Source organism: Cyprinodon tularosa, unplaced genomic scaffold (genome assembly GCF_016077235.1).
Source record: "Cyprinodon tularosa strain WSP-4 unplaced genomic scaffold, ASM1607723v1 ctg152, whole genome shotgun sequence".
In the NCBI taxonomy this organism is placed as follows: Eukaryota; Metazoa; Chordata; class Actinopteri; order Cyprinodontiformes; family Cyprinodontidae; genus Cyprinodon; species Cyprinodon tularosa.
Genome location: NW_024038354.1, coordinates 181,927 through 199,116, shown reverse-complemented (window position 1 = coordinate 199,116; position 17,190 = coordinate 181,927). Strand labels below are relative to the sequence as shown.

The window sequence follows — 17,190 nt, the reverse complement described above, 5'->3', positions numbered from 1 at the left end:
ATCACCAATTAAGTCACGATCAGTCCAGTAAGTCATGGAATAGATTGTTAAATCGTTGGTAATTGGGATGTACATGGCCCGTGTTTCTAAATCACTTGTGGAGAAATGTCCCGGATCGGGAGTAGCAAGCAAACAGGAAGCGATTCTTGCTTGATGGAAGAAGGAAATAGTGAAAATGAAAAAGATTGGAAGAGAGTAAAGTCAAAAAATGAGAAAAAGCAGAAAAAGCAGAGATCAGTTGAAGGGGATACCGGTTCAGAACAATCAAGTCATGAATAATCTAGAAATTCTACAGGAAAACAAAATGATTATAAAGTCATATTCAAACTGGTGAAACAGAGAGACTGTTCTGCAGATTGGAATCAGGTCCAGTTAACAAAAACGATAAACTTGTAGGATGAGTCCAGGGTGCCAACATCCTGTATAGTGGAGACCTGTTAATAAACTGCAGAGAGCCTCAGCAAGGCAAATATACGTATTAACAAGAGGGAGGGAAAAGAGTTCAGTGCAGCTTGATGGAGAACAAAAGGAGGAGCAGGGGAGGGATTGGAGGAGTTCCTCTAAAAGAAACTGATAAAGAGATTCTAGAAAATATAAGTGGTGCAAAAGTAAAAGAAGTGAAACAGTTAAAAACAACAAGAAATGGAGAAAGGTGTGACAGCTTATCTGTGATGATTACATTTGAAGAGGAGCAATTACCCAGTAAGGTTTTCATTGGATATATGAACTATAATGTGAAAATGTTCAATCCTCTGAGATGTTTTAAATGCCAAACATTCGGTCATATAGCAGCTGCATGTAAGGGAAAACAGTGATATGGAAGGTCTGCTGGAGAGCAGGAATATGGAAAATGTGGGAAAGAAGTTAAAATAAAATGCTGTAACTGTGGTGGAGAACAGACTGCTGCTTATCCAGGATGTGAAGTGAGCAAAAGATCTAAAGAGATCAGAAAAGTGAAATTAGAGCTCAGAATAAGTTCTGATGAAGCTGAAAAAATAATCTAATCCCAGTCAGAAAAACCCAAACCAACAGAGGAGGAAATGACAGGTTTAAAACCTCCCTACACTGCAAGAGATTCATTGATTGTTAAAAAGAGTTTGTTCTTTTCATGGTAGAAGTGATCGATTGTAGTGCTCAGATGACTAGGAAACACGGAAATATCAAATTACAGTGAAAACTGCAGAAAAGTATCTTGATGTTAGAGGTTTAAACTGGGAAACAGTTGAAAGTCTGATGGGGAAAAAATAGGACCATCAGAAACTGGCAGAGTGACGATAATTTAAAGATATATTAGAAATTATGAGGACGAATTTCATTAAGTATTTAATTTGTTGGGTTAAAAATATAGATTGGAAGACTATCATTTTTTTTATTGAATGTTTATTTATTTTTCTGGGTGTGAGTCTTGTTTCCTCTTTCCTCGTTTGACTCCTTATCAGTTGGTGGCGATAATGCACTGTAACTAGTTTGCCAACCGCCATAAATCCTCACGAGAAGAAGAAGTAGTTATGGAATATGTGTTATTATACGTTTGACCAGTGGGGGCGCTGTTGTACCGGTGGAACTATCTGAAAACACTGTGAGAAACAGTAGAAGAAGACGCAGCTTGTGTTTACTCGCACTAAGGTCATTAGCTATCTATATATTTTGACTGTTTTAATTCTGAAGAGAAAGTTAAAATAAATTGTCCATTTTATTGGGTGTTTAGCATAGAGCTAACCGACTAGCCGTAGCAGCGTTTGGTGATTCTTCTTCTTCTGCTGTGAATTTGTGGTTGTTTCCTCCTCCATCCACCGAGGGCTTCATGTTGAAGCCACTGTCCGCTGCCTGTGCTCTGCTCCCCCGCTGTCTCCTCTCTCCCACTCCGCGGACTTTCAGCAGAGCCCTCCGTCTTCGTGGCAGGATGGAGGCGGCCGTGGTGCGGTGCCTTCCCGGGGAGCCGAAGCTCACCATCTCCTTCTGCCTGGAGCAGAGCCAGAAGCACATGCTGAGGGACCAGGACGAGGCGCTGGGGAAGGTCCTGACTCGCATTTCCAACGCGATCGCTAAGAACCAGACCAAGGCGAAGAAGTCCAAGAAGAAGCGCGACGAGCAGCTGAGCGAAGCGGCGGAACCCGCCGTGGTGAAACTGTTCTTCGGAGGGACCGAGGTCCCAGACACGCTGCCGAACTCCGAGGCTTGGCAGGACGGAGCGGTGCTGCAGGTGGGAGAGGTGAAGTACCGCGTGCAGAGGAACGCGCCCACCTTCAGCACCGCGGAACTCCCACGGTCCCTGATGGCCGGATTCCCGGTCTGCCCCAAACTGGAGGTGGAGTTCGGGAACCTCCAAGACTGCGAGTTTCTGTGGTTCAAAGAAAAGCAGACAAACCCAAGGTAGCAGAGATGGATGGTTGCTGGTTTTATAAACGTCTGTTCAGGCTCCTAGTCATTTAAAAAAGTTAAAAACAATTCAATGAACTTAGTTTCCAAGTTTGAAGACGTTTCTCTTCCATCCAGGAAACTTTTTCAATTCAAAATGTCAGAAATAGCGTTGAGTTCCAGGTTTTATCCAGCAGCCCAACAAAGCCTGGTTTTAGTTTAGAAAACATGCAAATAGAAACGGATGAACGGGTCCCCCCCTTTGGAATGGGGGCCGATTGGCTTCTTTGTTAGCCTGCAATGCCCCAAATATAAGCTCATCAACTCCTTTGTTTCTAGATGTTGGAGCTCGGCCTGTTTTCCAGTGTAGTCCTGTTTCTCTGACTGTGACTAACTGGATGTGCTCTCTTCATCCTCTGACATGGGAGCTGGCTCGGAGCTCGTCTGCCTGGCTGTGTGTTTCCTGGACGGGGCCGCCTGTGGAGCTGCTTGACAGTTGCCTTTTGTATCTATGCTTCTTTTTCTATGTCTGCTTCTGTCTCCTTGAACCCCAGTGGGCCTCAGCAGATGGCCGCTCACACTGAGCCTGGTTCTGCTGGAGGTTTCTTCCTGTTCAAAGGGAGTTTTTCCTCTCCACTGTCGCTACAAGTATGTTCAAAGCCAATTTATGCTTCTGACGCATAGCCTCTGCAACCGTTGAATCCGTCTCCGCCTCTCACGCCCCTCGCATGGAGGTTCTGCAACCATCGTCACGCACCTCAAAATAATCCAAACTACTCGTTGAACAGTCCCAAACCCACACAGACTTCAAGGGGAAGTGAGCAGACAAAGAGCAGCTCTGATTGGTCCTTATTACGCCTTTCCGGCTGTCTGTGTGGTCGTCCTTCTCGATTCGGTGCCAGGGCGGACCATTTTTAAAAACCGAGGAACAACTACAACGGACAACTACGACGAAAGGATAATCAAGGAGGTTCTGAAGTACAACCACTCCTACAATGCCTCAGACAAATTCTATAAATAAATACATCCTCTTCAATGTCTAGCAACTCTAGTTCCATCTCTGTGACCGTGATATCTTGCAGATGCACCATTGTTGTTTTGGCAGATAAACACTCCCGCCGGCGCTGCCGAAGTTCTCAAATAGGCTCCTCCTTGCGCTTTGGCGGGAAACTGCTTTGCGTCCCTAGAAATTCCAGACCGACGGTGCAGAAGCATAACAGCAAAACTGGTTTGTGACCAGACCAAAGCCACATCTGGTGTGTGCAGCTGCAGAAGTAGAATTTGCCCTTTGGTGTGAGGGATTGCTGAAGAGTCAATGAGTCGATGCAATCAGCTGGTTTTCCTTAGATAGAAAACTTTGAATCAATCTGACTGGATGATCTGGTGAACTGGAAAGTGACCTGAGATGACATGAAGTGAAGTGGAGCTATAGAAATAAACTGAATAAAATTGAAATTGTCTTTTAGCAACAGATGCGTTTCTCAAAATATAAGAGGACAGATTAAAAATGAGACAAAAAGCCTTTTCTGTTTCCAGCCAGTTTAACAGCCACATCCCCCTCGTCATCTTTTGTTTCAGCCCTGAAGCCCAGGAAGAGTCTCCATCTCAGGGCGGCGAATGGATGCAGGTCGGATGCGAAAGAGTCCTGGTCCCGTCCAATCAGGACATCGGCTGCAGGCTCAAGCTGCTCTGTACTCCCAAAGACGGACATCGCCGCGGTCAGACCAGAGAGCTGGTTTCTGTGGGAGCTGTGGAGGCGGGGCCAGGCGTGTGCACCTTCGACAACCGTCATGCGTACACCTTAAAGCTGGCAGAGTGGCCGGCGGTGAGGGTGGTGTCCTATAACATCCTGGCGGACGTCTACGCCCAGACAGATCTGTCCAAGACGGTCCTCTACCCATACTGCGCCCCCTATGCCCTGCAGCTGGACTACAGGCAGAACCTGATCAAAAAGGAGCTGGCTGGTTACAACGCCGACATCATCTGTCTGCAGGAGGTGGATAAAGGTAATCAGCCCCTATCAATCAGTCAGAACTAAAACACCCTCCGATTAAACTCCTTAAGTTATCAAAGGTTATCTGCTGCTCAGTCAGAGAAAGCTCTCTGTTTACTCCTGTGTTTTAAAAGCAGTTATTTTTAATTCAGTTTGCAGGGATAATGCAGCATCTGAGGAAAAGAAAATACAGCTAAACTTTGCTTCATCTGCCCCGTCGTCGTTCATGTTTAAGCTTTTAGTTTCCCTCCTTCCTGCTCTGACAGGTTAGGTGGACAGAGGAGGTCCGGCTGCCTTGCAGCATCGATTTTGCAGATCATTTCAATCCTTTCAGCAAATGCAAAACTTCTTTTTTTTTTATTGACAGCAATCATTTAACCCTTTATAGGGCACTCGGTGAAATACTTTGAAAATCCAAGTTTCAAGCTAATAGTGTCATTGGAATCCAGTTTGCAGGCTGTAGCAATGGAATGAGGCGCTACGATGGCTTCCGGATGGAAGTTTTTAAAGTAAAAAATGAATGATACAAGAAATCTGCAGGTTTATAATCCCGTAAATTTGCATGTTTTATTCAGCAAAGATCCTGCTACATGGTCGCACATCTTATTTTGGCATAACATAACATAAAAAAACATAACATTAAAAAAAACATAACATAAAAAAATAACATAAAAACATAACATAAAAAAACATAACATAAAAACATAACATAAAAAAACATAACTTAAAAAAACATAACTTAAAAAAACATAACATAAAAAACATAACATAAAAAACATAACATAAAAAAAACATAACATAAAAAACATAACATAAAAAACAACATAACATAAAAAACAACATAACATAAAAAACATAACATAAAAAAACAGAACTTAAAAAACATAACATAAAAAACAACATAACTTAAAAAACAACTTAAAAAACATAACATAAAAAACAACATAACTTAAAAAACAACTTAAAAAACATAACATAAAAAACAACATAACTTAAAAAAAACAAACTTAAAAAGACATAACTTAAACAACATAACTTAAACAACATAACTTAAACAACATAACTTAAAAAACATAACTTAAACAACATAACTTAAACAACATAACTTAATAAACAACTTAAAAAACATAACATAAAAAACAACATAACTTAAAAAACATAACTTAAAAAACATAACTTAAAAAAACATAACTTAAAAAACATAACATAAAAAAAACATAACATAAAAAACATAACTTAAAAAACATAACTTAAAAAACATAACTTAAAAAACATAACATAAAAAACATAACATAAAAAACAACATAACTTAAAAAACATAACTTAAAAAACATAACTTAAAAAACAACTTAAAAAACAACATAACTTAAAAAACAACATAACATAAAAAACATAACATAAAAAACAACATAACTTAAAAAAACATAACATAAAAAACATAACATAAAAAACAACATAACTTAAAAAAACATAACATAAAAAACATAACATAAAAAACAACATAACTTAAAAAACATAACATAAAAAACAACATAACTTAAAAAACATAACATAAAAAACAACATAACTTAAAAAACAACATAACTTAAAAAACAACTTAAAAAACATAACATAAAAAACAACATAACTTAAAAAACATAACTTAAAAAACATAACTTAAAAAACATAACTTAAAAAACATAACTTAAAAAACATAACTTAAAAAACATAACTTAAAAAACATAACTTAAAAAACATAACTTAAAAAACATAACTTAAAAAACATAACATAAAAAAAAATAACTTAAAAAACATAACATAAAAAAACATAACATAAAAAAAAACATAAAAAAACATAACATAAAAAAAAACATAAAAAAACATAACATAAAAAAACATAACATAAAAAAACATAACATAAAAAAACATAACATAAAAAAACATAACTTAAAAAACATAACATAAAAAAACATAACTTAAAAAAACATAACATAAAAAACATAACATAAAAAACATAACATAAAAAAAACATAACTTAAAAAACATAACTTAAAAAACATAACTTAAAAAACATAACATAAAAAACAACATAAAAAACATAACTTAAAAAACATAACTTAAAAAACATAACTTAAAAAAACATAACTTAAAAAAAAACATAACATAAAAAACATAACATAAAAAAACATAACATAAAAAACAACATAACATAAAAAACAACATAACATAAAAAACATAACATAAAAAAACATAACTTAAAAAACAACATAACATAAAAAACATAACATAAAAAAACATAACATAAAAAACAACATAACATAAAAAACAACATAACATAAAAAACATAACATAAAAAAACAGAACTTAAAAAACATAACATAAAAAACAACATAACTTAAAAAACAACTTAAAAAACATAACATAAAAAACAACATAACTTAAAAAACAACTTAAAAAACATAACATAAAAAACAACATAACTTAAAAAAAAAAAACTTAAAAAGACATAACTTAAACAACATAACTTAAACAACATAACTTAAAAAACAACTTAAAAAACATAACTTAAACAACATAACTTAAACAACATAACTTAATAAACAACTTAAAAAACATAACATAAAAAACAACATAACTTAATAAACAACTTAAAAAACATAACATAAAAAACAACATAACTTAAAAAACATAACTTAAAAAACATAACATAAAAAACAACATAACTTAAAAAACATAACTTAAAAAACATAACTTAAAAAACATAACTTAAAAAACAACTTAAAAAACAACATAACTTAAAAAACAACATAACATAAAAAACATAACATAAAAAACAACATAACTTAAAAAAACATAACATAAAAAACATAACATAAAAAACAACATAACTTAAAAAAACATAACATAAAAAACATAACATAAAAAACAACATAACTTAAAAAACAACTTAAAAAACATAACATAAAAAACAACATAACTTAAAAAACATAACATAAAAAACAACATAACTTAAAAAACATAACTTAAAAAACAACATAACTTAAAAAACAACTTAAAAAACATAACATAAAAAACAACATAACTTAAAAAACATAACTTAAAAAACATAACTTAAAAAAAACAAACTTAAAAAGACATAACTTAAACAACATAACTTAAACAACATAACTTAAAAAACAACTTAAAAAACATAACTTAAACAACATAACTTAATAAACAACTTAAAAAACATAACATAAAAAACAACATAACTTAAAAAACATAACTTAAAAAACATAACTTAAAAAACATAACTTAAAAAAACATAACATAAAAAAAACATAACATAAAAAAAACATAACTTAAAAAACATAACTTAAAAAACATAACTTAAAAAACAACATAAAAAACAACATAACATAAAAAACATAACTTAAAAAACATAACTTAAAAAACAACTTAAAAAACAACATAACTTAAAAAACAACATAACATAAAAAACATAACATAAAAAACAACATAACTTAAAAAAACATAACATAAAAAACATAACATAAAAAACAACATAACTTAAAAAAACATAACATAAAAAACATAACATAAAAAACAACATAACTTAAAAAACAACTTAAAAAACATAACATAAAAAACAACATAACTTAAAAAACATAACTTAAAAAACAACTTAAAAAACATAACATAAAAAACAACATAACTTAAAAAACATAACTTAAAAAACATAACTTAAAAAACATAACTTAAAAAACATAACTTAAAAAACATAACTTAAAAAAACATAACTTAAAAAACATAACTTAAAAAAACATAAAAAAAACATAAAAAAACATAACATAAAAAAACATAACTTAAAAAACATAACATAAAAAAACATAACTTAAAAAACATAACATAAAAAAACATAACATAAAAAAACATAACATAAAAAAACATAACATAAAAAAACATAACATAAAAAAACATAACATAAAAAAACATAACATAAAAAAACATAACATAAAAAACATAACATAAAAAAACATAACTTAAAAAACATAACATAAAAAACATAACATAAACATAACATAAAAAAACATAACATAAAAAAAACATAAAAAAACATAACATAAAAAAAACATAAAAAAACATAACATAAAAAAAACATAAAAAAACATAACATAAAAAAAACATAAAAAAACATAACATAAAAAAAACATAAAAAAACATAACATAAAAAAACATAACATAAAAAAACATAACATAAAAAAAACATAAAAAAACATAACATAAAAAAACATAACATAAAAAAACATAACTTAAAAAACATAACATAAAAAACAACATAACATAAAAAACAACATAACATAAAAAACAACATAACATAAAAAACAACATAACATAAAAAACAACATAACATAAAAAACAACATAACATAAAAAACAACATAACATAAAAAACAACATAACATAAAAAACAACATAACATAAAAAACAACATAACATAAAAAACAACATAACATAAAAAACAACATAACTTAACAAAACATAACTTAACAAAACATAACTTAACAAAACATAACTTAACAAAACATAACTTAACAAAACATAACTTAACAAAACATAACTTAACAAAACATAACTTAACAAAACATAACTTAACAAAACATAACTTAACAAAACATAACTTAACAAAACATAACTTAAAAAACATAGCATAAAAACACAACTTAAAAAAGTCTAGATATTTTAATGGCAAAAACGTCAACTTGCCCGAATATATTAAGAAAAATAACAAAAGTGCTTCTAGAAGAAATTCACGAAAAACACTCTGAGGCATTGATGCTGATACTGGCACTTACATTTTTTTTTTAGTTTATAAACCTAAATATAATTGTTAAGTAGGCTTATTAACTTTTTAAAGTTTCAATTAGCTTTTTACCTTTTTTTTTCTTGACTTGTTAACTTTTTTCCAACTTAATTTCCTGCAGGTAATGCATCATTCAAGGGCTCATCTAATTGGTCAAATGCCAAAATAAGATGTACAGCCATGTAGCAGGATCTTTGCTGAATAAAACATGCAAATTTACGAGATTATAACCATGCAGATTTCTTGTATCATTCATTTTTACTTTAAAAACTTCCATCCGGAGGCCATCGTAGCGTCTCATTCCATTGCTTAGGTCTCCAATTAATGGTGTATTTGCATGTGCTTTATGTAGCATACGTTAACTTTAACGTGTTTTATAATCTTGCATTGGTCCACAAATATTCATATTCAAATCTTGCAAATTTGCTTCCTTTTTCTCCTAAATTAGCATGTTTTGTTTTCTGTTAATTTGCTACTTTTTCTGTTATATTTGTATGTTTTAATTTAGTAAATTTGTGGGTTTTTTTTACTTTAAACTCGAACACTTTAATTCCTTTTTTTTCTGTCTTTGAATGACCCGTAATATTGAATTGAAGTTGTTTTCTGGTCGTTCTGGACCCTTACAGGCGTGTTTGTGGACAGTCTGAGTCCGGCTCTGGATGCTTACGGTCTGGACGGCGTCTTCAGGCTCAAAGAGAAGCAGCATGAAGGACTGGCTACCTTCTACCGCAGGTTACTCATTTAAGTTTCCTCCATCTTGGTCTCAGTATTCCAGCCTTCTACATAGATTTGCTTTTTAGAAATTGTTTCTTTTTACCATTGTTTCACTGAACAGGTGGAACCAGCGGTTTGTTTTCTTCTCTCAGCCCCACCGGTAACACCCACCCCCCTCCTGCTGTGTTTCAGGTCAAAGTTTCGCCTGCTCAGCCGCCATGACATCATGCTGAGCGAGGCCTTGGCGTCTGATCCCGCCCACTCTGAGCTGCTAGAGAAGGTTTCTGCCAACGGCGATCTGAAGGACAAGATCCTGCAGAGATCCACATCGCTGCAGGTACCTCTGACATTTCTGGGCTGAAGGTCAACCATGGGCTGTTTTAACTGACCTTTAACCTGCAGGTCAGTTTGCTGGAGGACCTGGGGAAGCCGGGCAGGAAGGTGTGTGTGGCGAACACTCACCTGTACTGGCATCCGAAAGGTAACTGGCCTCCATCTACTACTGATGACCGTGAAGTAGGGCCAGGGCCGGTTCTAGCCCTTTGGTTGCCCTAGGCGAGATTGAGTTTTGCGCCCCCCCCCCTCACTTTTGCCGTGCGAAATACCAGTACTGTTTTCAGCATCTGTTTAGTGCTTCATTGAGTTGTGTTAAAGGAGAAGTTCACTTTTTAACACTTTAAGCCCATTTTCTGTAGTGTCCAGGATGAAATCGAATGATCGACACCAAAGTTTTGACAATTGGTCCTGTCTCTGCTTTTTGGCTCATTTAGAATCCCCCCCTGGCTGCTTTAGAATGGCTTCCATAGAGCATGTCTGATAATGTCCTTAAAACAACCTTAAACGTTCTTTTTTAAAAATATGCTACTCACCGGGTCGTCAGCGCTGTTCAATGACGTTCCAAAAAAAGTTTCGTGAAGAAAAAACGTTCCTGTAGTGTTTTATTTAGCATTTTGTAAATCCCATTGAGTTCTGTAGGAATAGTCAATATCCCTCCGCCACCGGAAACGGAAATGGGGCCTGTTTACACAGTTGTAGTCTTTTCGCTTCACTCTGTGTACTCCGACGTCGAGGTGCTAACGTCTATGTTAAACACTTTCAAAAACTCTGAAAATGGAATACGAAAGGTGGATTCTTGATTCTCGACGTCGGATTGCTGTGGATTTGTTATAAGTATTAATAGTTTTAGAAATTGTGCTATAAGAATCAAGGTTGTGTTTAAGCATTCAGAAAAAACTGTAACTTAGCATGGAGTGATGCATAGACAAATACCAGAATAGGTTTCAGTACCTTTTCTTTTTTATTATTTTAAATAATTTATTACACACTCAAAGTTAGGACTGTGCAAAAACACTTTTAACCATCTGTAAGGACACTTAGGTAAAGTATAACTAAAAAACTGGATTGAATCATTGAATGAATTTATTTCAGACAATTAACAAATTTAACACACATTAAACAAATATTAAATAAATCAATTTCAGAAATTACCAAATAACAATAAAAAATAATACATTTAAGAAATTCTTCAACCAAGGACTACATAAAAAAGTAATTGATAAACATTAAATTAAATTTTCTGTTCCAGTTCAATTAAATCATTTGAACATAAATAGAAATGAGATAAACAAAATTTTCCTCTAAATAAAATATATCAGGTATATTTACCCTGATTTCTGACATTGATTAGTGATTAAAGAAAGGATTAACCCTCTACAAACAAAAGTGCTTTTATGAATACCATTACAAAATTAAAAGTTCGAAGTTGTTGTTTTTTTTTTGTTCACATATTCTATGATGAACAGCCATAACTTCATATATTTTGATGATTATTTGTACATCCCTTTTGAATACTCAATGCAGATAATCACTACAAAATATTTTATTTATATTAGTATCTTCTACCCATTCTCAAGCTAATAATATAGCACATAATTCTGCTGCATATATACTGAGAAAAAAATTATGTCAACATTAGGGATGGGGATCGTTAATATTTATTGATATCGATACCTTTATCGATACTCCTTATCGATCCGAGTCTTTATCGATACCACTATCGATACTTTTCTGTTATTTGGTGGAAAGACGATGCAACAACATTTTTTTAACAGAACTGGTATTGCTTTTATTGCTTAACAAGTGAGCATAACAAAAACGTTTCTAGCCTTCAATAAACATGGCTAATGTAATAGGCCACTTTGAAATGACATAAAACTAACTAGAATATATTTTCACAATTGTTGGTTAATGTATTGTCTACTGTCACTTTTCATCATGTTTTTAGTGATTAGGAAAATATTTAACAAATAAATAATTGTATTTTAAATTAAATGTAATTTTTAATAAATGTTGGCATCAGTAGTTTAATTATATATAGAGCAATACTGTATTACTCATGTTTCTCGCCAAAAACTAAATTTCCCGTTTTCTTTACGTTACACTTGAACGCATCATGATAACCTAATTGTCGTTTTACTGAGCCAATCTGAACACATCATCACGCAGCACGTCTGAAACTTTATTTACTTTTCAAGCTAACTAGCTTGTATGCTGCCGATTACAACACGGATTTCACAATTAATATTTTTAACTGACCGGACAAGCTACAAAGTCTGTGCGCGCTAACCAGTGGTACTCTGAGTGGATGATGTAGACGGGCCCGACTGCAGCTGCAGGAGGAGGAGGAGGAGTCTTTTCCGTTCAGCCATCCTCGAGTCGCTAGCAAAGTTAAGTGTCAGAATTCACTTGTTTTACTTTTAATATCTGTTTGCTTACAATTTCATTCCAAAATATTGGTGTACATGCTGCAGTGATTGACGTCACGACTTCCGGGTTGGAGAGCGCTTGAAAAGTGATCAGAATCTTTTCCGATTTTCTCTTAAATGTGAAAAAAATAAATAAAAAAACGGTGGTATATTTATTTGTTCATATTTTGCTATTTATATATACGTAAGGTTAAGTCAAACTGACGGACGCTTCATAACCGGTTTAATTCGCTTTTTTTCCTAATTCTATGATTAATGGGAAGTAAGCCTAAGGGCGACGCTATAGAGGGCGCCCCCAACACATTTGTCGCCCTAGGCAATTGCCTAGCTCGCCTGTAGCAATCGCCGGCCCTGAGTAGGGCTGTGCCGTATGAAGGAAATCATGACATATCTGGGCTTTAATTCGATAAACGATATATATCACCATATGTTTAAATTACTTTTAAAATAGTAGAGTGCATAAACATTAACTGATTCAAAATTTTGAATCATTTCCACTACCCTTGAAAAACCGATCCATGCCGAGACCGGTCCGAGCTCGGATCAGAACCAGGCCGAGCTCGGTTCTGATGACCGTTTACACATCACACTATCTCGGTTCCTCGCCTCCTAGTGACGATCTGCGGTATTACTGCCAGTATTGAAGGAGGAAATCAAGCAAATCAAAATGGCGGTGCCCGTCACATTCAGAAAGTTATGCTTGATTATTATTGCTGTACTTCGGTGTTATTATTTAAAATGTTGCGTGGAGAAGTTTTGGATTGTTGTTTATAGTTAAAGAAGAAGTCGTTCATCTTCTTCTGTTTCTGGAGGGGCATTAGCGCCAACTACTGGAATGGAGTGTGAATCGCGATGTGCAGCCAGACGGAGATGACGCATTCTGCTCATGCGCTCTTGTTATCAGAAAACCGAGCCAGGGAAAAACCGAGCCGAGCCCACCTCTGGAACTGGTCTGCAGTTAGCTTGGTCCGGTTGTGTCTAGCTCGGTTCAGTTCAGTTTGCTTTCCATTTACACACCATAAGTTATCTCAGTTACTGAGCTCGGACCGGTCTCGGCACGCTTTTTTAAGGGTAGCGTAAATGGGGTAATGTTTTATTTTATTGTATTTAACCAGACCAAAGCTTTTCTGCCAAATGATGTCCTTGTGGGTCAGAATTAGACCCTCAAAGTCGTAAGGAAGCGACTGTTCCAACCGTTGCATTTCCAAATTCTCCCGAGTAGTGCACGACATTACATGAGTGAATAAATTGAATGTGATTGGTCGATTATCAAGGGGGCGGGATTGTTGTGATGGAAGGTTCATAAGAGAGTTTGGTTGTGGCCGGTTTGTGGGAAGCATCTTGCTAACCAGTTAGCAACTTAGTGCTAGTAGGTTCCCAATGGGAAATTCCATTGGGACCAAGTATCACTAAATTGGTGACTTAGAAACGACGCTGTCAAGGAACGCTATGGACAGAGGAAACATGCAAGAGGAGGAGAGTTTAGTGTTGGAGGTCGTGGATGAGTCTCCTCCATCATCCATTTTTTATTTAGAGGAGGAAAGCGGGGACGAAGATGTTGTGGAAGAGGACGCCAGGGCGGCAGAAGCTTGGTTTGGTGTAGAAGGCTTCCAGCCGTACATGTTTGAGCCCTTGCCTCGCAACGCTGCCAGTTCTGTTAGCTCTACGCCTGCTGAAGACACAGACGTCCATCCCCGTGAACACTGGGACGCAACTCAATGGGAAAGGAAAGGATTCTGGTTTCAACCGTTGCGTATATAAGCTGCGACATATGAATCAAAATGCTATGACCGAAAACATTTGATTGACAGATGACCGTTGATATATGATTGGCCGAATTTAGGTGTTCAGGCTGACGTAGAACTAACTGGCCTGCAGAAGATAACGGAGAAAAAAAATAAATAGAAATGTTTTTAATTTATAGACAATATTGTCTGATAAAGTGTACATTTATATACATGTTTAAGCCAGAATGATTTAACATTTAAATATGCGTGAATGTGTGCGTGGGAAAACTGGAGTATATTGGATTTATGGCACAGCCCTACCGTGAAGCCATCGCAGACCTTTAAAACTTTAATTCACTTTGAAGGAGGAAATGTTCGCCTGGTCCAAATGGGCGTGGCTCTGCGGCACTTAAGCCAAGTCATCAGCGACGTCGCGCCTGGAGCTCCGCTGCTCTTCTGTGGGGACTTCAACTCCACCCCAAACTCAGGTAAGTTCCCACCAGAGCAGCAGCTTTGCAGGCGTAAGGCGCTCTGGTTCAGTGTGCAGCTCTTGCGTTCAGGTGTGGTGCAGCTGCTGAGTGAGGCGGCGGTTCCTCAGCAGCACGCAGACTGGAGCAGCTCAGGCCCAGAGGTGTCCTGCTGCATGGAGCTGAGCTCCAGCTTCCCTCCTCTGCTCAGCGCCTGCGGACTGCCGGCTTACACTAACTATGTGGGAGGATTTCACGGCTGCTTGGACTACGTCTTCATACAGCCAGAGAGCATGCAGGTAGTTTCATGTTTTACTTCTATTTTTACGCGAATATTACATAGTTTCTTTTTTTTTTTCGTGCATACGGAAATCCAAAGGACATAAAGCTGAAGGTCTGGGTAAATGGGAAATCCAGAATCTGACAATGAACCGTTTCCTGATCTCCAAATAGCAGTCCGCACTATCTCTGCTCTTTTTCATCTTGTCTGTGTAGGTACCAGATCTGCTCGGGGCCCCGCCCCTTCTTATGACGTCATATGGCAACTCCCCTTCAGACAAACTGTATTGCACCCGTTTCTTAAGGATCGAATCTCATTTTGACTCTCAACATATTATTACCTATATTTGCTGTTATTTTACATTTTATTAATTTCATGCAATCTAAAGTTTCTGAAAGTTGCAAACAATCGTCGTCAGTCTTGAAGGAAAGTACTGCCCACTAAAAGTAGCAGCAGCAGCAACCCAGACTGACAGCAGCTCATTGGCTCATTTGGATCACGTGCAGCCTGGAGCCGGACGCTCCCCAGGGCTTTACCGTATTAACAGGAGAAACAGAGCAAGTAAAATTAGACACTGCCGTCGGAAATCGTGCGGTAATTTATAATTGTTTCAAATCAGGCTGGGTCCTCTGATTTAGCTCATTAGAAAAGATTCTACAGCAAATGTTTGCTAAAATTTCATTGTTGTTTTTTGGGTCCGGCCATTTATTCTGCCCTTAAATGAGGATGATTATTCGGGGGGGGGGGAATAAAAACTCGGTATTATTTTGGCTCGTTGAGGTGCTGTTTTATTTTTGTCCTGCAGGTGGAGCAGGTGATCCCTCTGCCCAGCCACCAGGAGGTCACCACCTACAAGGCTCTGCCCAGCGTGGCTCACCCCTCCGACCACATCGCGCTGGTTTGTGACCTCCGATGGAACCCGTGACCTCTGACCCCCTGAGACGCTTTGATTTGATTTTGCTGCTTTTGAAGTCACATGTTCATGCTGCAGTTTTCTGGAAACGAAGAAGACATCGATAGGAAGTCATGGCGGTTCTATTTAGGGAAAAAAATCGGAGCGATTTATTTTCATCACTGATGTTCAGTGTTTGGAGCGTCGGCTCATTTTAATACAGAGCACTACCATGATCGTTTTTCTCTTGATTATTAACCAACAGATGCAGCTGCTGTTTTAATTTCAGGACATTTTTGATGAATTAAAGAGGCAAGTTTGAATATTTATTGTTTCCCATTAGATCACAACTATAATATTATTATAGTATGTTTCTGCTCAACCTGATGAATCTTTATTTGTTTCCTTAATCCTTTTACAAAACGTTTCTGCAGCTTTAAATTTGATCATAATAGGACAAAGTTTTAGGGAAAGGCTAGAGATTTTTTTTTTTTTTATTTCGAGAATAAAGTTGTTATATTACAAGAAACAAGTATTTTATGTCATCTCTTCCAAGAAGCCCTTTCTTCTTCCCTAAAAGGAGGAATGTGGAGCATCATGTGAAGTTCTACTTTAGCATCGGTTTGACAAATCAGGAAATCTTTTAGCAGCAGCATCAAACTGGGCAGGAGGTCAAAGTGGACTCTGGCTGCTGATTGGTGGAGCTGGTCGGCCGTCAGCAGGTGGGCGGAGCTCCAAGCTTTCTTTCTGAAACGGGTTTTTGTTTGATGACACAATTCTCATCATTTTTTAGCTTTATTCTCATAATACTATTTAATATAATTCTTGTAATTTTACGACTTTATTCTCATAACTTTATCCTCAAAAAGAAAGAAAATAAAAAATCTCTAGTCTGGCCCTAATGTCATATAATACAATCCCAGAAACTTACATTTTTTTATTTGGTAATTCAACTACCAGGTTTTTTTTTATTTTCTTCACAGAGGAAACATTAAAATTGATTTCAATGATTATTAATAATTTAAGGAGGAGCTGTAAATGTTATTTTATTGTAACTTGAAATAAACTGAAGTCTCTGGTTTCTTTGTGAGTTAATTAAGACAAAATAAACAACCAGTCAGTTTGCTGAGATGCTCTGATGGAAATCTACAAAAATAACCTTCATGCAGAAAG

General features: G+C 35.5%; 1 protein-coding gene across 2 annotated transcripts; it reads left to right on the top strand.

Annotated features, from left to right (window-relative positions):
- Positions 1 to 1,571: 1,571 nt before the first annotated feature.
- On the top strand, positions 1,572 to 16,344 carry pde12 (phosphodiesterase 12). 2 transcript variants are annotated; one of them, XM_038279664.1, is made up of 8 exons: positions 1,573 to 2,373; positions 3,937 to 4,364; positions 9,799 to 9,904; positions 10,079 to 10,223; positions 10,289 to 10,367; positions 14,744 to 14,866; positions 14,939 to 15,144; positions 15,931 to 16,344. In XM_038279664.1, exons 1-8 carry the CDS (start codon positions 1,805 to 1,807, stop codon positions 16,048 to 16,050), a joined length of 1,776 nt encoding a protein of 591 aa, XP_038135592.1. In that variant the 5' UTR covers positions 1,573 to 1,804; the 3' UTR covers positions 16,051 to 16,344. The 2 variants fall into 2 exon arrangements, with proteins under 2 accessions (XP_038135593.1, XP_038135592.1); XM_038279665.1 differs by lacking the exons at positions 14,744 to 14,866; positions 14,939 to 15,144; positions 15,931 to 16,344 and adding an exon at positions 13,011 to 13,163 and having other exon boundaries at positions 1,572 to 2,373; positions 10,289 to 10,406.
- Positions 16,345 to 17,190: the final 846 nt, after the last annotated feature.